This window comes from Uloborus diversus, chromosome 7, assembly GCF_026930045.1.
Source record: "Uloborus diversus isolate 005 chromosome 7, Udiv.v.3.1, whole genome shotgun sequence".
Lineage (NCBI taxonomy): Eukaryota > Metazoa > Arthropoda > Arachnida > Araneae > Uloboridae > Uloborus > Uloborus diversus.
The window spans coordinates 126,452,243-126,476,669 of NC_072737.1; the positions used below are offsets into that span (position 1 = coordinate 126,452,243).

A 24,427-nucleotide genomic window follows, 5' to 3' on the forward strand; every position below is an offset into this window, starting at 1 on the left:
AAAGCGATGTTTTTAAGCCATTTTCAAGGACTGGGGTGAGGGTTAAAAGGTCTCATCTTAATTTTTTGAAATTATAGTTTTTTCATTTTCAGATTGCATACGGGAGCATCGTCTCAATGTATTAAAAGAGGACTTCGCGCTAAGCACCTCAACAAAGCGTCGTTTTTAGACGATTTGTATGATATTAAAAGCAGGGTGAAACGAGATTTGAAGAGCACTTTAATGATTTTAACTGAGGGAGGAGGCTTCCGAAGCGTAGAATTTTAAGTATTTTCTTATTTTTTGATCGTCTAGTAAAAGTAAAAAGAAAAAAAAGGAGAGGTGGGGGTAAAACAAATATGAAGTGTAGTGTGAGGTGTGATTAACTAAGAAATAATCTGTAACTATAGAAAAATTTAATTTTAAGTTTCTTTTGAAAATAAATTAAGACTTTTTCACGACAATCGATATTTTTTCCAATTAAAATTACTTTGTTTCCCTAAGGAGCATTAATTTCTTCTCTTTAATAGCATGGAACATTTTTTTAAAAATGATCAATCAAGGAAGGGGGTGGGGGAGAGAGAGGAGTCCTGTGCGCGATCCAATTCCGACAACATGCAGAAGTTCAAAAACTGGACCGTCAAATATGTATCATTATTTAAAACGTGGTAAATAATATAAATAAATACCTTTGTGCTGAACAGTAAAGTAACATAAAGTAACAACGTCTAAAAAGCACAAATTCTGCGAATTTGTGCTTTTTAGACGTTGTTACTTTACGTTACTTTAGTGGTATATAATAATTACTTGCTACGCAATTGCAATATCCCACGGCGCCCCTCCCCACGGGAAAAAAATAAAAAGGGATAAATTGACAGTAAATACATGCCAATAAACCTTTAATAGATCATGCCAATAAATAAACAGCACAATGAAATGAAATCAAATTTATTAAAGCTGTACATTAAACTAGACAAAAAAAAAGGGCACTTCAAAACAAACACCAAATTAACATGTCTTGTATTAAAGACCTCGAAACATAGCTGGATTATCAAATTATTGGTAGAAAAAAACAATTATAGTATTTAATTAATTTAACAATATTTCTTGAAAACAGACAGGATTTTGGAAGTGCTATGCATTACTGACAATTAAAGTGACAGCAAAGCAAAATACTAAAATGGACGAAAAAAATAGAATCGTTATTTTAAAAACATTAACTCATCTTTTTTTTTTTAAATAATCATAAAGTAGGAATGCAATTAAACAATTTTTGTATTGGTGCATATTTTCATGACAGCTTAATGAAAATTACTTTCTCGTGTTGTACAAAAGTTTTAGAAGTCAGATTACTGTTTACCGATGTTTCTCTTCTTGTAGTAACTTATAATAAAAGTTCAGTCTGAATCAAGTCTGTTAAATAACTAAAAATGAAAAAGAATACCAGGACAAAGGTTAGAATTCAATGTGTACCGCCCCCCCCCCTCCTCTAAATTATTACTACTGCGCACCTTAAATAAACACATTTAAAAGGCTTTTTTTCTTACTTTGGACCCTGCATATCATCAGCGTAATTGTTATGTTCACAAATATGTGTGTAACAATAAAACATAGCTAAAGTTGGGAAATAAAATTTGGAATTTGATGCACGAATTAGTTAGTGTTGGTTTTCACAGCTGAAAGTACATATTTATGTAATGTAGCGTGACACATGACGACAGGGTGGAAGGGGAATCGGGTGTGACACTTTGATAAAAGGGGAATGAGAGGGGAGAGCTCACAAATACTGAAAAAGAAAAAGTAGCATTTTTATGGACTGCCTCCAGACAAATTATACGTAGTTTGTTTGTTTATTTTGTAATATTTTATTTTATTTTATTTGTTTATTTATTTGCTTCAGAAATATAAAGGCGTTATTAAGATTTAGACCATTCCATGCATGAATAAAAAGTTAATAGGGGGGTGAAGGTGGGTTAGGATTTAATATAAAAAGAAAGCAATTCTTTTCTAAATATATATTTACTACTCATGTTCGTAAAATAAGTGCACCACACGAAAAATTTAAACATAGAAAGGTACCTTGCGGTGCCTTTCCGTAAGAATTTTAGGATTACCATTTCCTACAAGAGTAATTTTTAACAGTTGAATAATTTGTTACAGAAGAATAAGATTTTTTTTTTCTATAAGGAAAAAAAAAACTTGAAAGAAACAGCCTTAAAAATCAAGAAAAAGAATAGAAAACGTTTAATTTCAAATATTTTATCCTCCATTTCAGTTAAATATACTTTAACGGATAATCTGAATAGTTATTAAAAATTATCGATAAAGAAAATAATAGTCATAAAATACCATGTAAAAAAGAAGCATTCGAAATGAAAGCAACTTTTTTTCATGTGAAACTTTTTTCGAATACTTTGGTAACTATTTTAATTTTAAACACGTAACTGTAGCGTTTATTTTCTAGGATGGCAAGAATTTAAAAAAATATCATAAGAAATTTCTTATCGAACGACAAATGACCAATATTAGAGACCGAAAACAGCTAAGGGGGGAGGGGGGGGCTACTAAATATTTTATGTTTTAATTTCGAATAAAAATTCTACGCATTTCTATCATAATAAAAAAATTAGTAAAAAATAATTGTCACATAACATGATTTTTGTTCAGAAATATGGCCTGTATTATAATTCCCCCTCCCCTATTTAGTCTTTTTTAGGGCGTTCTTTTTATTTTTCCCCTTACTTTAGTGGATTTATCCGGTTTTAATGCCACTATGACTATTAAATTGCAAATGTAGAAGGGTCATTCTCCTGTTATACACGGGATATTTGCAGACATTTAAAGTGCAAAAAACAGTTAAAAAGGATGTTAATTCATATTTTTTTGCAATTTGATCATAAATCAAGATTCATTCTGAAATTTCAAATGCTATAGTGCTTCTATCCAATTTTCTTGCCTTTTGGTCAAATACATTAATTAGAAAAATTACAAATTTATTTAATTTGTGTCATGCACGGGACATGTATGAATGTTACTCTATCTCAGCTATAAGAATTCAAAAGTTAAAATAGTAGTTGTGTTTATAATGAAATAAAAACTAATACTGGCAATAATATATACCATTTTAAGTGAAAGTTCAATAAAAAGTATTTTACATAATAAATATATATATATATATATATATATATATATATATATATATATATATACTTTAAATTGTTATAATGTAACTAGTATTAGGATGATACGTTATTTAATACTAAAACATCATTGAAATATCTACCTAAATCTCCAAGCAGAAAAAAAAAAGGCTACGGTTCCTGCTATTGCAAAACTTCTTATTTGTTTGAATGTTCCCTGCTTCAAGTGTACGGTAAATTGTCGGGGACACGTGGACTACAATCAACGGAAAGAAAAAATACCATGGAAGATACAGCGCCGCACAATAACTGTTATAAAAGAGAAGTAAAAGTGTGAAGTACCTAACCCTGGTAAAATACAACCCCGGAGTCGGCGAAGCAATTGACAGGAAGAGAGGAAAAGAGCATGGAATAATCAGGGATGAATAATAGGGCAGTAAAGCACATAGCCTAGGGCTCAGCAGATCCCAGAATCAGGCGAGAGTTCTGGTAATCAGACCCTGACCCCCCACCCATTCAGTCTCGTTTCCCAACCAAAACAGGCAACTGTTGACCATTTGCTGTCGGCAACAGCAATTAAGGTACAATAAACGAAGAGGAAAGAAAACCTTCACGTATTTTTCAGACTCCCAAGCTATTGTGCTCGCAAAATACTCTCATACAAATTTGCTCCTAATGTAAAATGTATTTTAGACATTCGAACCAAAATGCCGCCCCTCAAATTTGCCGCCCCGGACAGGGGTCCGGTTTGTCCGGCGCTAGAGCCGCCCCTGGCTTGGCTCATGTAACGTTACTGAATAAAACACAATGAGTGAAATAGTTTACAAAATCATTCTAATAAAATTAGTGAAAAAACAAAAAATATATTTTTGTAAAATTTGTCATTTTTGCGGAATTGTCCTCACCAAAATTGGAAGCTCAGTGAAAATGCTTTTTTTCATACGTGAAATCTTTACTAATAATAAAGCTGAAAGTCTCTCTGTCTGGATCTCTCACTCAGAATCTATGTGGCCCGAATAGTGCCTAGACCGTTCGGTCGATTTTCATGAAATTTGGCACAAAATTAGTTTGTAGTATTGGGGTGTGCACCTTGAAGCGATTTTTCGAAAATTCGATTTTGTTCTTTTTCTATTCCAATTTTAAGAACATTTTCCCGAGCAAAATTATCATAAGATGAACGAGTAAATTATCAAGTCATCGTAACGTGGAACCGTAATATGGGCAAGCCAAATGGCGAGAAATTCATCATACATTATTTGTAAACATACAGGCGAACCAAAAGACCTTTTAATTTTCTACTACGGACAAAGCCGTTTGGGTGCCACTAGTAGTTAAATAAAAGCCGTGATTTCTTTTGGTAGGGATATGTGCGCGTTTTTCAGCTGATCGATATTTAACTGGTGTGTGTATTGTAATGAAAATATCTTTTCTTCAAGGGGCAAGGGATTTTCATTCGTTGCAACTGTGACACGTATTCTGATATAATTCTTTTTTTCCTCCAGGGGAAGCACGGATTTTCATTTTCTTCTTATTTTTCTAATTATTTCAATTAAATTCTTCATTCTTTAAATTCGGAGATTTTCACTTGATTCAATTCAGCTATCAAGATTGCTTACTGTCGTCATTTTACCCAATGCCTGACATTTGTCAAAATCTAATCTCTTTGCGATTGGTAGATAGCGAGCTACTTGATCATTCGCTGCGTAGCCCATGAAATTCATTCACTCGAATTAAATATTAGCATCTGTTTTTCTTTTCTTTTTTTTTTTTTTTTGCATGTATAACACAGACAATCTAACTGGCATTTGTCTTAAGCTCTTGATAAATACTCAAATGTGCCGCATCCTTGGAATTCCTCCAGAAAGACAGTTTTCCCTCAAATACTCTTAGCGAACTGGCTTTTGCCTGGTGCATTTTTGCCTAGTTGAAATGAAGACCTTGGAAGTCCTCCATTGCTTGGCAGAAACCCTTCGAAAACCTTCAGGAAGAGTTTTCCCAGACGTACTCTGATTCAAACTGACCTTTGGTGCAATATCACCTGATGATGCTCTTGATCTTTATAATCCATACGCAGATGCAGATCTTTCCCACAAAAAAATGTTCTGTTTAGTGCAGTGATGCACTTAGTAGTCCAAGGGCTCATGAGTGCCAGACCAATGCCATAGTATAATGGATCGAATTGACCTTTGTTTAGTGCAGTGTAGCTTGAATTTTTTGCTTTGTGTGATCCAACACAAAGCAAAAAATTTTCATCAACATATTTTATTCAAAAATTTTCACTGCATTTATAATTTCAGCTGAAAGTCCTTTGGAAAGACAACTTTCTCACAGATCTCCTGATCCAAGCTGACCTTTGTCTAGCTCAGTATAGCTTGATGAGGATCCCTGAACAAATAAACGTTGATCAAATTCTTGGAAAAAGTTTTCACGGCATTGCTAATAAGTTCAATTTGTTTCCATCTATTGTTCGAGATTCGAAATTGTTCTTTTCTTTTTGATGCATGTACTGCAGTTAGCATATTATATTTCACTTTTTTCATTATCTTTTGGAATCATTATATTCCTTCAAAATTGTATTCTATTTTTAAAACCTTTTTGTTTTCCTTGCCAATACACACGTACACGTGTTTCTCTCAATGCGCAATTTTCTTTGCTTTCAAAGAACTTCGTAAAAGAAGAACATTGTTCATCCCATATTAGCTTTCACTTCGCTGTTCCTGCAGGAAATTCAAACCTCAAAATGGAGCTAGCTGAGCGGGAGTCAATTGTGAAAATTGATATTCTATTCTCTTATTTTGTATGGATACTAAGTTGTTTCCATTTGTATTGCTTCCTTTGAGAAATAATTACCCAAGCAAAAAATATACATATTAATGTATATCGATATTTCATTTCCAAGATAATAATTGTTTCAGTTAATCGATATTTCGTTGAGTTGATGAGACAAAACATATGTTGCCATGTAATTTTGTAGAAAATAAATGGAAGTACAGAAACGACGAAAAGAATTATTAGGAGGAAATCTGAAAATAAATGGGGAAAGTGTTAAGTACGCTCAAGTTCAACTTTTAATTAGAAATGTATTACGATTTTACTACCATAATTAAATGTTAATCAAACCGAAGGTAGCCAATGCAAACGTGTTATTTTCAATCTAATTTCTCTGAACTTTTCAATTTTGTCCTATTCTAGTGATCGCTTTCTTCCTTTTATGCCACACATTATCGTTGAAACTGTACTAGCTTTATAGGCTTATAAGTGTTCTTTTCACGCGATATTTAAAGGGAATAAAAAAAATCAGAAAAGAAATTCACAAAGAAACATTTTGTAGTTAACTCTGGAGCAGCGGTTCCCAACCCTTTCCCTCTTGCGAACCCCTTCCAAACCCCGAAAGAAGTTGGCGAACCCCTCGAGTACTAGGTAATAAGTAACAAGCCAAAAAAAAAAAAAAAAAACAAGCGAACGCACACACGTATAGAAAATAAAATTTGGGAGATTTTTTTTTAGTTTACTGCTGCTCCATAATTTATAATAAGAATGAAACCATAATTGCATAACATAAAATTATAAATATTGCTACGAACTAAAATGATTGCTAAAATGTGAATGCAAAACAAAATCACCAAAAAATAAACACTGATTATTCTGTGTTGAGCTTCAATCAACGTTGAAAAATTTTTGAAATGGTACATTTGTCTTGCAAAGAGGTTCAAAATTTGGCTGAAATTTTTCTGACACAAGGGTACATTTATCTCTATCATTAAATCAGAATTCAATTAAAGAATGATTTTTAAAATACCTTTCAGGGAATTGTCTGAGTTTAACTAAGTGGATTTTTTTTCTTCCAGTAAAATGAGAAAGACCTCTAGGTTTAATCCTTTGAAAAGGACAAAGAACCTATCTGTTTGATAAAGATATACTGCGCACATTAATCGTTTGATTGCTGAAGAATTTTCTTGTAACTATGCTATAAGTTCAGAGTAAAATGCGTACATTAAAAAATATAAGCGTCTGTTTTTCAATGTACGCAGTTGTTCTAATTTTTACAAAAAAAAAGGTAATTTTTAACGAAGCAAATATTTTTAAGCTCATTCACTACAAAAGAAATTTTCTACACAAAGTTCATAAATTCCTTATTTACATATAGCGTAAATTAAGATGCATGGTTAAATTCCGTTGATTTTTTTTTATTTTTTATTTTTTTTTACTGAGTAAACCTCAAATGCCAAATTTTCACCCACGAAAATTTTCTAAAATAATTCATTTTTCATACTTCCTGTTGAATTTTTGGGTTGCTAGCCATTCTTTCTCTTTTTCGACAATAAAGCTCGAAGTAAATTGCAGTCTATGCAGCGTGAACATTATAGTAACAAACAGCGTGATCTCCCTTCTATGCATTTTTGACTCAACACAGGAGAAAAGCGATAGCTCTTCGTCGGACTCAAATGGTAAAGGAATTAAACATCAAAATATTTGAGACGCTCGCATATGTTCCATGTAATGTTTTCATCAAGTAATGTTTAGATGCTAAGAGTATAGAATGTGCGAGAGACAAATGAATAAAAAAGGAGCAAAATTTGCTTGAAACCGCTTCAACATGAGACTTCATCAGAAACAGGCATGTCAAAACTTCGCTATCACAATATTTTTTTCGCGAACCCCCCGGAGTTCGCGAACCACCGGGTTGAAACCGCAGCTCTAGAGAATAGAAGTTCGTAAAGAGAAAAAAGATGTTTCCAAATAACAACAACAACAATGCTAACAACAAAATAACAAAACTAATCAACAAAATAATAATAATAATAGTATGATATTGAAAATTCTGCCTGCAATAATCCTTGAGAGTGAATACTTGAATTTGTTTGACACTTCATTTTATTTTATCTAGAGTTTCTAACTTTTATTTTATGAATTTTTAAAAAAATATTTTCATCTCATTTATTTTACTGTTATTTGTAGCGTAGTAATTGCTGTAGTATTTTTTAAGCAATGCATCTGCGTTGCACTGTATCTTAATGAAATAAAACCATATGAAATGGAATAATCATGTAATAGAGTTCAATGTTTTAATAAATAAAATATATATTGCATTTTGCGCACACTGTAAAAATAATATCAGTAACCTATTTTGAATAAGTATTTATATTTGTGATGAGCTGGAAAAGGGCAAGAACAGAAGAATCAACCCGAATGGTTCCAGCAGGGGGACTTGGTGTCATATTTAAATTCATCAATTTCTCTGTTGGTACTTTTCGGTACACTTTGTTCGTCAGAGAAAGTGACTTGAGGTGAACGAATTCCGGAACGCGAAGGGTAGGTAAGTCCTGTCAAATTTTATCCGAAGATAAAAGCTATCAAGTTTGATACAAGATATGTTTTTAAGTTCTGCATTAAAAATCAGGGTTGGCCAGATTGGACCCAATTGGGTTGGACCCAATGGGTTTTTTGAAAAAACCCATTTAAAAAAAACCATTATTTAACCCACTTTAGAGTTTTTTAAAATTTTTTGAGAAGTTTTTAAAAACAATAATTAATTTAAATACTTTCACAATTTAAACTTCTTTTTTATTTGTTCTTCACCACAGACAATGGACATAAAAAAGGAATTTTGAACTTTAATAGTATTTCTTAACTCTTAAAAAAATACTTCAAAGATTTTAAATAAATATATTTAAATTTTTCTTTAACTGGTCAATAAATAACTCAAATTATCTGGACTAAGTCCTGTCACATCTGATTTTCTTAATATTTGTAGATTGTACAGAGGAAACTGTGCTAGCTAAAAGGCTTTCATGTGAATTATTTTCTGCAAACCAACATGTCACAAATCTCAAATAAACAACGTATATGTTTTAGAAATTAACAGGTTTTACAAACGGTCGAACAGAAAACAGAATAGTATGTACAATACTTACATTATCTTACAAAAAGTTTAATATTTCTTACTCTGTACACAGAAATAGAAAAACAGGCAACATAAAATTCAATATCTTGATTAAGCTGGAATTCCGTAAAAAGGGATTTAAACTACTTTGACGTTCTACAGTAGTTTTGCATAACAAAATGAAATACAATAAAGTAAAATGCAAATAAAAAATGTAGTAATTAAAAACGAACAATAGATTTTATCACTCGAGAAGTAACTTTGCCCTAACTGTTGGTAATCATGGAAACTAAAAAATCTTAAACTTCACCATTCTTGGGTTTCGTTGTCTTTTTTACTTTTCTTCAGAAAACACTGAGTTTTCCAGTATTTTTACCCCAAAACAATTTTTGTGCTTTGTCCATATACTTACACTACAATATGCTACAAGCACCCCATTTTCCCTAAAAAAAAGACAAAAAAAAAACCACATTTCTTTTAAAAAACCCAGCTTTAGTTGGGTTTTTTTGGGTTTTATTTAAAAAAACCCAAAAAACCCTGGGTCCATGGGCTTTTTTTAAAAAACCCGGGTTTTTGCCAACCCTGTTAAAAATACAATATGTTGATAGTTTTGTCTTGAAAATATTGAGAGAAAAACTGAAGTTTAAGATTGTTTAACAAACAATCCCCACTTTTCAGAAGGTACCCCCCCCCCCCCTCCAATTCCCCGACGATTTTGTGATTAGGAATGAAACTAATAGATTATTTCATAATTTTTAACTGTGCATATGTTATGCTGTTAACCATGCTATTTGTCATTAGAAATTCAAAAAAAAAAAATCCACGAATGATTCTAAAATTGCTTGTATTATTGCTCTTAGATATGAAAGAATTGAAACTGATATGGTATGTAATACTATAATAAAGAATTATATTTTAGAAAAAATCACGGAAAAAGGATTCCGAAATTCTCGGAAACGTTTTTGAAAATTGTTTGGAGAATTCCAAAATACTCGGAAGCGTTTTCGAAACTTTCATGAACCACAGCTGCACAGAATACTCAGAAACATTTCTGGAAATTACGGAAAGAAGATTCCGAAATACTCAGAAACGTTTCTGAAAATTACAGAAAGAGGATTCCGAAATACTCAGACACATTTCTGGACATTACAGAAAGAGGATTCCGAAAAACTCAGAAACGTTTCTGAAAATTACAGAAAGAGGATTCCGAAATACTCAGACACGTTTCTGGACATTACAGAAAGAGGATTCCGAAATACTCAGAAACGTTTTTGAAACTTTCATGAACCACAGCTGCACGATATACTCAGAAACGTTTCCGGATTTTTTTTACAGTGCAGGACTCATTTTACTCGCTAGCTCACGGAGTTCATCTCCCATACTACTCTTCCATTTAACGTGATTTCTTAATAATTAGGTGAATTATTTACGAATTTTAATAAGTTCGGAAGACTATAGATCCCCCACAAATCTTAAAACCGGTTAAACCTTTCACCGGTTAAAAATTAAACTTTGAATAAAACTGTATTGAGACATTAACTATCTATTCGTGCTGTTTTATCTTGCTAATTTCTGCAAAAAAAAAAGGGTCAAGGTTTCAAGTATGATCCAAAGGATTTTTTTCAGTGATTGTTCTAGCCCAATATTATAAATGTTTGTTGAGGAATTTAGTTAAGTACTTTTGTTTCGCTGCTAGTGGTCCAATTTGTAGTAGATCGATACATTTATCATTGTGTCGTCCAGAACTTTGCTCATTGATTTACCGATCTGATTTCGTAGAACATGGTCTGTGAGGATAATATTAATGACCTCAAAGGTGCCAACGATCTTCCATTGAACAGGTCAGAATGATAATGGCGCAAGTCAAAAATTTTATAAATTGAGTTAAGCATGTCTGCTGGATGGCGTGGTGGTAAAGGCGTTGGCCTTCTGCGCCATGGTTCCGGGATCTGACATGCGGTGGCCTGTGGAGTTTCGAGATGCAGAAAATCGTCAGCGCCCATGGCGTATGTTTATGCGGCATGTAAAAGAGCCCTTGGATATTCGTTTGGCTTTGAATGCCCTGAAAAAAAAAAATCCCTAGTGCAGTTCCGCGTCGGAAAGAGACCAGGTGCCTCTCTCTGGCGGAAGCTACAGGCATCAAAATTATTCGTCACAGACGTCCGCACCTTAACTCGCATGAAAGAGAGAATGTCATATTGGAGGATTGCACTAGGTTTGTAAAAAGCTAACCCACCTAATGCAACTCCATTAGAAAGGGGAGGGGGAATAAAGTATACCGATTGCGTGACAAAATACTGCCCCCTTCTTTGCTTCAAGTGAGCAGTATAGTGTATACTGTTCACTAGGAGCGAAACGAAAATCATCCACTCAACAGAAACTGCTGTTCCATTGAGAATTACACTTTCTTTCTTTACTGCGGTCAAATGAGAGCAATTACCAATTTGTGATTGCTCAAAAAAAAAAGTTACAAGATAATATTTTAAAAATTCTAATTGCTCTCCCTCCACCATATCTTTTTTTTCTACGATGCTATTTCTATATTTTCATTAAAAATACAATTTACTGTAATTTTAAGGCGTATTTTCAATGTTCAAAATACTCTTGTGGCTGGAGGCCTTTGATAGATCCTAACTTTTCTATGCAACTCCATAGGCTCTGTATGCATAGGTTTACACGCATACATGAACAGAAAACTAAATACCCTGCATTAAATCGGTGCACTCCGTCGAGTCTGTAGGAATTCTGCCAGTAGCGTACAGAGCACCTCCGCGACCCGGGGGGGGGGGGGGAGCGAGAGCTGTAAGGGCACACACTCTGAAAAAATAATGTTAAAATTAGTTTTAAAAATTCTTAGGATTGGGTGCACTCATAAATCTTTCGGGGAGGAGGGCGTACCGAAGGCTATGTACGCTACTGCATTCTGTACAATTTTTAACACGCTTTTATTAGCTTCATCTGTATGTATGTACCTTGTAACGAAATCTTGGAACTAAAATTTCGCCCACTTCCCGCTGTAGGATTCTTTTGAAATTTGGCATGCGACCTCAGATCCGATGACAATACAATATTCTGTTTTTCAAATTAATTAATTAACTATTAATTATTAGTTTATTCCAATTTTAATCAATATTTTTGCATAAATCAATTAATGAGGACGAAAACTGCTCGCAAAAATTATAATTAAATATCAACAGAATCACCTAATTTTTCTGCAACAGATAAAATTTATTCCAATGTTCCAAGGTAATTAGAACGTGAATTATAATTGTTTTTAAATAATTTCATTCCAAAATGTAGGTAAGCCTTCAAATGAAAATTCATTGTTGATCACGGTTATTGTTAAACTATGATTTTATTAAAATGTATCTCAATTTTTTAAAGTACTAATATAAATATCACATACATTGATGTCTGGTATGGATTAGCTGGATTAGACGAATAATCGACATGCAATTTATCAGAGCAGTTAAACGTTTTTGGAGCTGAACTGGTACACCTTAAAGAGTATCATTATTCCTTTTGGAGTTCGAGAGATCACCGTTTCAAATGTTAAACAAGCCCTTTTTTTTTGGGGGGGGGGGGGGGGCGGATTTCATGAATATAGAAAATTTTGAAATATGTTTAAAAAAATATTTTTTCGTAAAACAAGTAAAACTAAAAAGAAGAAAATACAATAATAGTTTAAAAAACTTAAAAAAAAAAAAACACGCTTTTGTAGCAATATTAACTAAAAAAGTAAAAAATAATCTTTGGATGTTAAGCATGAGAAAATAATTGACCAAACAGTTATCTTTGATGTAAAAAAAAAGCGTGAGGGGCTTCATATCAATCGTCTTGAATGTCTTCCATTTGTTGCAAAAATGTAAATAGAACATCCATACATTATTTTTTACTTTTTAGTTCATATTGCTACAAAAGCGTTTTTTTTAAAGTTTTTTTAATTATTATTTTATTATTATAAGCACTCGCAAGAAATTTCATAAGAAAAAAAAAATTCTGCCCAGGCTCTGTCAACAACTTTGGTAAATCAGGGGTGCCCGACTCCCCTAAGAGAAAGGTCGCACCCGCCCCTAACAATTGCAAAGACCCCCCCCCCCCCGAAAAATGAAAAAATTACCCCTTAAAACAACCCCCTCACCATAAAAATTTCAATGGCACATGGCGCATATACATACAGTTCCATGACCCCCCCCCCCAGGTGGGCACCCCTGGGTGAATTCTACAAAAATCTCCCACTGATGACGCACAATTTCTACAAGCTCTTAAGAAATCCTTCACTGATTCTACAGACATTTTTTGCAAACTCTACGAAAATTGTCAGCAATTCTGTATAGACAGTTTATACAAACGTTATTTTAAAAAAAATCTCCATAATAAACGGATTATATCCACAATTCTTATTAAAACTTTTTAAACCCTCCGCATATATATATAGGGGATGCCATTATGCATTTTTTTTTAAATAGAAGTGTTTTTTTTTTTTATCTCAAAACCACTTTAACTAAGAAAAGGTACAAGTTTTTATTTATTTATTTTTCTTTTTCAATTGATTTCCCTATCTTTTTGCAAGCCAAGCCCATTACTAAGTTTTCCACAAAAAAAAAAAAAAAAAAAAAAAAAAAAAAAAAAAAAAACTTTTTTGCTCAAGCGAAAAAGTTGTTTTTCGGTAAAATTCCTGTGAGCTAACCAACCTCTGTCTATCATTAAATTCAGTTCGACATCGTTGTTTTTTTTTTTTTTTTCCAGTGTTTTATGCATTTTGACTTATTTTTACATGCTGCATTTCTATTTTTGATAATAAGCGGAAAACTCTTTGGAGAAATACGGGGAAGGGAGTGGGCAGATGATCCTCTGCACTTCATGTATTTTATAACTAACTTGAACCAATACGTTTGGGATATAAAAATTTTGTTTTAAAATTATCAAATGTTTGAGCTCTCTCTGCAAATGAAGAAACAAAGGCTGAAAGAAAGGAACGAGAAAAAAAAAATGAAAAATCTAAAATAAAAACTTTGTAGCCGCTATGTCTATTTATTTTGTAATTTTTAAGTAACTTAAAGTTTTAAAAATTTCTTTAACAAAACTTTGTAACTTTTAATAAAATTTCCGATCAAAAACTTTTCCCAACTCAGAAGCGCAAAAGCAAATTATTTCTTTCAAACGTATAACTGTCATGAAAAAAGTTTCCACCCTGTGAGATAAATGTGTGTATTTTTTTTTTCCTTAAATATTTTTTGCTGCCTCTAACCTTTTAAGTGACGTTTGTCTGTCGTATATTTTGGAATTCAAGCATTGACGCAATGCCGTAGCGTTTTTTTTTTTCCGATCACTTACCGCGTAACATCTATTTATAGTCCGCATGAAACAGTTTTAGTTTCCTGAATTTCGATTATTGACGACGAAAAAGAGATTTATCACCAAAAAGCAAGAAAACGAGAAAACAGTTTGAAACCAATCTGGAAATGAAAGCCAGGGAAATTGAGATTATCTGTGGCCTATGCCAAAAATATGTTACAACTGCTCTTTGGACGAGTTCCAAAATATAAAATTCACAAAAATATCTTGCCGAGGTTAGCTACGAAAATAGCTATCGCATTAGGGTTCTTGCGATCAGTCCTGCTTTTTGAGCGGTGCTAAGCGCCACACAGAATTGGGAAAAGAAAAACTTCTATGATCTCCCGAATCTGAAAATTAAATGTGAACCGCCGAAGAAAACCGAAAGGATAGGCTGACGTCATCAAACTGTGAGTTCAGAGTTTCCGGTCGAAGCAGTCGGTCAATCACAACCGTTCCATGGTAAGCAAAACAGTTAAAAAGATGGCGACTCATAGCAGCGACGAAGAACAGAGCTTAAGGGAGTGTGAGGCCTATGTTCAACGTCATAATATTCAAAGATTATTAAAAGATTGTATTGTTCAGTTGTGTGTAAGGCGCCCTGAAAATCCCGTTTCCTTTCTTAGGGAATATTTTCAGAAATTGGAGAGGGTAAGATTTCAAAGCTCTGCTCAAAATAGGCTTAGTGCAAGTCATTGGAAACTATCGTTGTTTTTAATAAACATCCATGAGTTTTTAAAGCTTAAAATTGCATTTCATGCCGTTTTTTGACATGAGCAGTTAATTGTATCTGAAATTTATATCATTTAGCGAATTTCTTATTAAATGACGTAGCGAAGTTTGTGCCGATCATCCTGTAAAATATTTCTGTGTTTACTGTCATATTGTGTTGTTTTTGTTGTGAACTGCATCTGCTTATATTTTTTTGAAAAGAAACTTTTAAAAAAATTGTCTTATACAAGATCTCAAGTATTAGTGCAAGTTGTTTATAATCTGCATATATGAATCATGATGTTGACTCACATGACTTCTCCGAAATGTGTATAACTACTTATTTCGTGAACATATTTTTGACAGTCATGTCACTTTCCGCCCCCTTATTTAAGCTTAATTATTTAATCAATGCGTTCTCTTATTGTGAAATAAAAACAATTTGATGCAAGCTTATCGGTGTAGATGTATTTGGAATCTAAAATGCTTTTTAGAACTCCTTAGTACACGATATGAACTGCATAGACTTCCAGCTTTAATGTCTAATTAAACATTATTGCGGAACTTAATTGCAGATAAATTTATGTTTTTAATATCCTATTTTCAACACAGAGTTTTAAGATTCCTTTTATGTGTGACCGTAAATCTGAGAATTTTGTATTTTTCTATGCTTATGTATATTAAAGGGAATCGAATAAAATTTCTAGATGATGGTTTTATTCTGAGGGGATTTTCTCCAGATCAGCCATCATTAACATTTGCTTTGCGAAAATAACTTTCCTAACAACATACCATGTTTTTTAGCAAAGTTCTGCATATAAATTTTATTGATCATGTTTTTGACTTGTCTGTTGTGATAAAGATGTTTAATAGAGCAAAGAGAATGATAATGGGCAAATTCTATCCTGTGATCACTGCATTGCTAATCAATGGTCTTGACTGCACTCCGGTAGATTTACAAGTTTAGTAGGGGCCTGTTACAGTGGTAATTTTGAGGGTCCTGTCTATCATAAAGCATTGGGAAACTTTCGTCATTTGCATTTTTGTATCCCCTTTGGGGCCTCTACTGCAGTAAGAATCCTTTGCAATTCAGACTGCTGCTAATTACAGGGCTAATAATTTTCTCTCTTGGCTCGCTCCCTTAAGGAATAAGGTCATGTGGTGTACTAGTGAAGGATGTATTCCCACTTTCGTCTATTAGCCCTAAAACCGTTTTTTTTTTTTTTTTTGAACATCCGGATACGACAACAGATTAGCAACACAGTGGATTTTGATAGGAAACTCAATACCGTCTTTCACCTCGCCACATCTTGTATTTTGATTTCATTACAACCAAAACTTCAAGAGAATTGTTTGAGAAAACAGTTCTATTGCCACAAATTATGGCATACATTTTTGTCATGTTTACCTCTCACTGTTAACTTTTTTATGCATGTTGTATTAGGTAATTATTTATTTCAAATTTTCTTAAGAATATAAATGTTACAATGATAATTATGTTTTTTTCTCAAGTTTATTAACCTGGGAGGAGGCTTGGGATCATTTTATAACCCCAAGCCTTTTGCAAATAGTAATTTCCAAAAAAACTAGCCATCATTTCATTCTATTACCAGTACCCGAGTCTGGTCCCCTTAATCTACCTTTTGGTAGCAGTTTGAACGGATTTCAGGAAAATTTCTGAAATTGAATCAAATAATTGTTTTATCAATGAAGAAAATGGAGCTAAAGACTTTTTAGAAGAGCAATTCTTAGATAATAAAAATTGCAGCCAATATGATACAGAATTGAAAAAGGATAAAAATTCTTTAAATAAAGTACAAAACTCTGATTTTTTATTGCAAAATGTGATATAAAGTGGAGCAAAGTGAGAAAAGATTGCCTTGAATGTAGTGATGTTTTTTGTTTTGTTTTTTTTAACTTTTAATAAAAAAAGTAAACATTTTTAGCATTAATTCTACAAGTTTCTCCATCAAAAATACCAGTAACAGCATTATAGTTGCTATAAAGCTTGCAAAACTCACATAAAGCATTATTATCCGCTTCGTGTGTCTGAACTTGATTTAAAGAACAAATGTTGAAATGCTTTCATTGTAAGCGCGGTGTAAAGCTCATTTTTAAATCGCACTTATGTTTTAAATTTAATTTTAGTGTCAAAAATCAGAAAACCTTAAGGTTTTAACAGTATGCAAGTTGAAAAATTATGTTTTTATTAGCGTATGACTTGGTTTTATCTGGGACCCCCGTGCGTCCTAACATTCGCCCAGGAAGCGCGCATTCTCCCCGGGTAAAATGAAAAAATAACTACAGTCAACTCCCCCTACAACGCAATTCGACTTACGTGAAATTGCTTCAACGCAATTTTTTTCGTTCACAACACGAATTTTTTAGAAGGAAGTATCAGTTTCGTTATTGGCTACTAAATATTAATTTCGTAAATGTTATTACATCTCTCTGGGCATCACTGAGAGCGAAAATTCTCACATCAAACTAATTGACGCATCGAGTTGTTAGTGCACCAAATAACCATTCAGCATCCTTTTTTATTTTATTTTTTTCATTCTAAATATTAAAGTTGATGAAATATATTGGTATTTTGGTGGTACTTGATGGGAAGAAAATGAAAGTTTCTGATTTAAAAGATTCTTGAGATGCTTTAAGTACAAAACGTTGGCAGTAGTGCGACAATAAATATGATTGAATCTTCCATGCGTACAATTAAAAGTCAAAACAAAAAGATATTCGTGAAGGTTCAGAACTTATTTTCAATATTTAAGCTTGCAGAGCAGTCTAGCAAAGTAAATGTTATGAAAATGGAAGCTGCTCTTGTATTGTAGATTTAAGAGATCAGGAAGAGGGTCTGTTGCCACACCCTGAAACGTTATAAAAGAAAAGGCGAAGCAGCCGTATTTAAAAATGTATAACATAAGAATAATGATCTCATAATAGAGCATAAATCACAATTATCTTCATTTTTTAACTCATAAGTATGTTACTGTATCTACCGTACAGTACTACTATAGTGCAGCATTTTATTATTACTATACATACTGTGCGTGCGGTGTTGTTTTATTTTATGTCATTCTCTCCCGTTGATCATTCATTTTGTGCATCTTAAAGTATTTCATGTTGAATAAAAGTTTTTTATTTTTAAATTCAGTAAAAGTTTAGTTCTTTATGTAAAAAACTGTAGTGTATAGTTGAGGAATGCTTTAAAGCATATTGAGGGATGTTTATAAAAGTCTAAAAGCATTAGGTATGCTTTAAAAAATTGTATACATATATTTTTTCACAACGCGAAATTTTGACTTACGCGAGGAGTCTTGGAACGCATCCCTCGTGTAAATCGGGACTCGACTGCATAGGCTTATTTCGCAGAGTGCAGCCCTATTTTGCTTTTTTGAAGCATCCTGTAGTCTGACCATCATTACATAATTTTCCCTGTAAAGTGGGATCAAAATATATTTTTTCAAACTATTTTAAAACACAGCAAAATACACATGGCAATGACTCAACTTTGATTTTTAAAAAAAGTGCAGGTATGACTTTTGTGCTTAATAAGACAGTGTTGTGGTGCTTTTTTTTTTTTTTTAATTTTTGTGTTCATAAAATGAATTAGGCACAAATCTCACAATTTTAAGAGACCTTACTACAAATGCGCTTTTGGAAAACTGCTTTTTGTAGCATATATTATACAACATCGATTTCATACAACAGTCAACGTTATCAGAATTACTTTCGTACTTTTTCTGTTAAGATGCTTCACGTCGCTTGGCAACTGATTCTGTTGGTTCATTTTTTTGATTTTACTTTATTGATGACTTGATATATTGATGTGGCTGATTGTTTTACACTTTAATGAAGATTTTATTGTTTAATTTAGTTTGGAATTATTTTAATTGAACTTTTCATATTCAATTGCTTGTTTTTTATTTGGCAGATTATTTTACATTTTGATGGTACTTTAGTCTTGTTTCAAGCTTTGTTTTATTTGAAACTTCATAAGATAAAATAACTTATGATGTCACTATGTAGTTTCTGTGTAACTTTGACCGAAGATGTCATTAATTAATGAATTGAGAAATAATTGCCAAGATTAAGAATGTGTCAAGGTGTCAACTTGCAACAGAAAAGTTCCTACTTTTATGAGTGGGGCTTTTGCTGTTGTCAACTGTGTTCTTTCTTTGTTGTCTAAAGTCTGTTGTCCTCTTTGTTTATCATAATCTTATAACTTTTATCTTTTAAGGAGGCAGCAGCATCAGCTAAAAACCAACAGAAGAATTTAAATGCTACAAGTCCTTGTGATGAAAGGGAAGATGACATTTGTGCCACACCAAACATGGCTCCAGCACAAAGAGTACGCAGAGGAGCCGTCAGTGCAGAAACATATTCTGAAGAAGATGCCACAACTTATGTTAAAAAGGTACAGTATTTTCCATTTAAAACTTTTAATTAGAATTTTTAAAATATAACTTTTTTTTTAATTAAAACTGACATTTAGACACTCATTTTATTAACAGTTTTGTACAAAGGGCCAAAACAAGCAAATAGTAATGACCAGGAGTGCATCACATTGCAAAAATTTTTCTACTATAAATTGGCAGATGAAATTTATGATATAGCTGAACTCACTTATAATGAACACTTATAAGGAATGTAAAGAGATAGCGATGTTTTTGCTCTTCTCATTATAACTGAGTGCTCTTAAAAATAAGCTAGAAAAAAGTCCCAAAAATTCGTCGTTGTTGCTTTTGTTCTTCTATTTAATAAATCCTCAGCTCAAAGCAACTTTAAGACATCTAATCCCAGGAATAACAGTAAGATGTCGTACTATTGCCCTGAGGGGACAATATGTACAGTTAACAAAGAAGATGTTTAGTTTGCTTTGAACTGACTGAATGTCTCTTTCGTGTGTCATTGTGCACATCTACAATACACATATATAAATTTTAAATGCTTCTTTACTCTCAAATTTTAAAATGCTGTCTTCATGTGAGATGTAAGTGGAGGCAGGGATGTAAATGGCAAAATTAAAAATTTGGAGATAACCAGTACAAATAGTAGGTGAACCTCTCCTCTGTCTTGGGTCAAGAGATGGTACTAGTAGCTCTGGTAGGTGCTGCTATACAGCATGATTTAGAAAAAAAAGTCAATGAAAGCCTACCGAGGATCTTATCTTTAAACGTGTTTTCCTCGAAACTTTATAAATACCACTCGCATCCCTTTGCTTCTCACTGCCACATATGTTCTCAAAATTTATGAATCATCACTAACTTTTGATTGCCTTTAAAATGATAAAGAAAATTTACCAAAAAATATATTATAAGCTGAGCTGAAAGTAAATAGAAATTTTACTAATCTGAAATCTATTGTTCGTTATAAGCGGGGTTTCCTTGGCAAAAGCAGGGCTCCCAAATGGTCCGCTTTTCCCGCCAAAGTCCGTTTTTTAGGGTAAAGTCCGCTTTAGACCGCTTTTTAACATTTTGGTCCGTTTAGTCCGCTTTTGTATTGTTTTTACTAAAAAATCAGATTTTAAAAATTTTCATTACATTAAAAGATACTATGTGCTGACTTATGTTAAGCACGAACACGCTGCCGCGGCGCCGTTTTTCTATTGAACCTGACTTTCTGGTATTTCACTTCATATTGACGTCATTACTCCTCCTTCAACCGCTGTAACATGGAAATCTAGCAAATGGAGAGGTTTGGGGAAGGAGTTATGACGTCAAATCAAAGCATTTTGCTACCGAAATTTCTCACAAGTTCGTACTCAATTTAAAAACCTTGAATAAAATCAAGAATGTTTCATCAGTGCAATTTTCTGAACTTGTGTTCGATTGTGAGTTTAATCTTTTTGCATCTTGTTAATATTTTGAAGTTTTTGACAATCAGAAGTTATTTTAACATTCATTAACGTAGATTTGCTTATTTTATGTTTAATTCTGATAGATATTAAACTACTTTTTTTTCGGAACCATGGTATCATCAAACTTTCTTGGACTTCGTCGAAAATTGCTTGCTGGGTTTTGAGATTTCAATCTCTTTGCATCTTGTAAATATTTTGATATTTTTGGCAATCTGAAGTTATTTTGACATAACACCTCCTTAGATTAGGTTATTTTTTGGTTAATTTTAATGGACAATTAACTTTTTTATAATTGGAACCATAGTAACATTGAACTTTTTCTCACTTCGCGGAAAGTGCTTGTCATGTTTGAGATTTCAATCTTTTTGCATCTTGTAAATAATTTGATATTTTTGTCAATCAGAAGTTATTTTAACACTCTCCATAATAGATTCGCTTATTTTTTGTTTAATTTTAATAGATAATAAACTACTTTTTTTTCGAAACCATGGCAACATTAAACTTACTCGCACTTCGTGGAAAATTGCTTGTTGTTGTTTGAGATTTCAATCTTTTTGCATCTTGTACATATTTTTATATTTTTGGCAATGGGAAGTTATTTTGACACACTCCACCATAGATTAGCTTATTTTTTGTTTAATTTTAATAGATACTAAAATACTTTTTTTCCAAACCATGGCAACATTGAACTAACTCGCACTTCACCGAAAATTGCTTGTCGTGTTTGAGATTTCAATATTTTTGCATCTTGTTAATATTTTGATATTTTTGGCAGTCGGAAGTTATTTTGACATTCGCTACCATAGATTAGCTTATTTTTTGTTTAATTTTAATAGATAATAAACTTTCTTATTTTTGGAACCATAGCAGCATTGGACTTACTCGAACTTCATGAAGAATTACTTCTTGTGTTTGAGATTTCAATCTTTTTGCTCTTCACATATTTTGATATTTTGCGCAATCGAATGTTATTTTCACATATGCTATCCTAGACTAGCATATTTTATGTTCAATTTTAGTCATATTTAGACGAAGAGAGTTTTTTTTTCCCTTGGAAATTATGCCAACAGTGAACATACTTCGCGAAAATTTGATTCTTGTGTTCAATATTTCAATCCTTTTGTATCTTGTAATTATTTTAATATTTTTGAAAATTGGAAGCTGTTTTGACATATGCTACCTCAAATTATATTATTTAATTTTATTTTAAAAAACTAAAACTTTGTATCCTTATTTTTTTTTAAATACTCATAATGAGTATTTTTAATTTGAAAATATAGCTCTATGAATCTGAAATTACACATTTATTTATTACATTAAGTTATCCAGTAACAGCAGGCTCAAATTTACATTCATCATCAGTGTATTTATTGCTTGAGCAGCATTTGTATATTTTTGAGTGTGGTGATTTTAATAAAAAAAATTTCTTTCGCACTAATTTTTATATATACATGAAGACGGTTACAATATTTTTTGGTGCCCGAACGACTAATATATACATATAAAGAAATGATTTGGATACTTAGCATACTAATAAATGATTTGCAATCCTCTTGTATTTTTGAACTTAGTCAGTCAGTAGCATAGCCAGAAATTACCTCCTGCTTTGGTGCTTGGTCATAAACTCGCATATGTATATAAACTTACCATATTTAGGCTGGAAATATGTGTAAAAACCAAGGGTTGTGGATGGGGAGGGGACCTCTTAGCCTCTAAACTATATCTTCTTGTCTTGCGGTACCTTATATCAAAATGAATTCTCTTTAAACTGGTTATGTGAAGAATTTTGTAAACTACTATGTGCTAAGGTGTTTACTGTAATAACTGTATCTAAAAAGTCTTTATTAGGTATGCACTAATTCATCGGTCACTTAGATGATTATTTTTAATTAGCCAGTTTTTACCCGTTAATTAGTAGAAAATTTATTTTACAATTAAAGTTACTTTGTAAGATGGTTAGTTATATGCTTGCTTGTTACCCCTCCCCCATCCAAATGTTTGTGTAATTTAATGGATAAAAAATTCAGTTGTGCAGAATGTGATAAGGATTTATCATTGAAAATCATTATTGTGGTTTATTAACGAATTACCTTCACGTATTTAGTGCCAGGCAGCTAATTTGCCTTTTGGTGCTTCCCTGGTTTAACTATGAATGGTCCTCCCTAGGTCATCTTTTTAATCCTAACTGGTCCTCTTTGGTCCCCTTTTTGATTCAAAGTGGTCCTCTTTTACCCCTTTCTATGACTAAAATGTGTTGGGAGCCCTGCAAAAGGGAAAAGTGAGTTACGCTCCCCTTAACATTATACCAACCAAGTGTTCATTTGGTCACTAAATACAGATTCTCATTGTAAGCGAGTTATGCTTTCATAGATTTAACATCGTACCAACCATGTGTTTTTGATTTGGTCACTAAATATGGTTTTTTGTTATGAGCGAGTTTGACTGTAATTGCCAAAAAAAAGCTATTGTTGATTATTTACAATGCATTTCATATTAAAGTAGCAGTGCTGTATTTTGTGCAAAAGTCATTTATAAACAGTCTGTAAAACCACATGAAATCCCAGGGATCAGACCAGAGGATCTGTGGGTCCGTTTCTGGGCCCTACGTAACATTCTGTTCAACCAAAGCTAATCGTTCACAAAATTCCTGTTGACAAAATCAAACTTTTCAGAAAATCTTTTAAGCTGTAAGCTGTTGTAAAGTCAAAATGTAGAAACTGTTTTGGAGGCAACAAGAGACATCACTTAGACCCACGAGACAACTTTCTGTCATAGTTGACCATGTTTCTCGCAATAGGTGAAAATTCAGGAAGTTCAGAAAAAAGCAAGTGTGGTTTACCGATTTTTTTGTGAAAATGTATTTTTGAAGGAAGGTAAAATGTGAGGAACTTGTTTCAACTATGATTGGATGTGTTAAATTTTTATGCTTAGTTGAAAATTTATGTTTGCGATTGTGATTTTAGAAAGGAATTGTTCCCACAGTTTGCAATTAGGTTTTTCTTGTTAAGTGTTGCATTTAATCCAAATTAATATGATTCAAGTTTTGTTTCAAGTCAAGTTTTTTTATTCTTGTAACTCTATTGTATGTGTTGTTTTTTCTTTTCTTTTAACAAACTAATGTCTGCAAGATCAACTATATGGAAGTTTCGCAAAGCTGGATTTGGGTATCTCTGCTTTTACTTTTCATGTTATTAAAGGCATTAGTGAATAGTCAGAAAATACAAAATTGTACCAGAATATGTTAGTATTTATTTCTGTAGTCTTTAGCTGTAATGACAGTACTAAAATCTGTAATGTCCTTATTTTTGAATGTTATTTGGAAATAGTTTTGAAAGTTTTATCCGAAGTATAGGTGCCTCCTTTTTTCTACTTGAACCGAGTTAAATTGTTCGACTCAAACTGAGTATACATGGTAATCATTTCAATGAAAGTTCTTAAACTTTCTAAAACTTTAGGGCAAACGTTCAATGTTTTTACATTGCTATATTGAAAATTATAGTCATGATCCAAAAT

The 24,427-nt window shown here is 32.5% G+C and overlaps 1 protein-coding gene across 3 annotated transcripts in view; it reads left to right on the plus strand.

The window, feature by feature from the left end:
• Positions 1-24,427, plus strand: part of LOC129226475 (cAMP-dependent protein kinase regulatory subunit-like) — a 181,704-nt gene that overhangs the window by 128,939 nt on the left and 28,338 nt on the right. Inside the window, exons 1-2 of one of the 3 annotated variants that reach the window (XM_054861087.1) lie at positions 14,617-14,802; positions 19,295-19,471. In XM_054861087.1, coding sequence (XP_054717062.1) covers positions 14,800-14,802; positions 19,295-19,471 — 180 coding nt within the window. In that variant the 5' untranslated portion in view covers positions 14,617-14,799. The other 2 variants (XM_054861085.1, XM_054861086.1) reach the window with 2 other exon arrangements.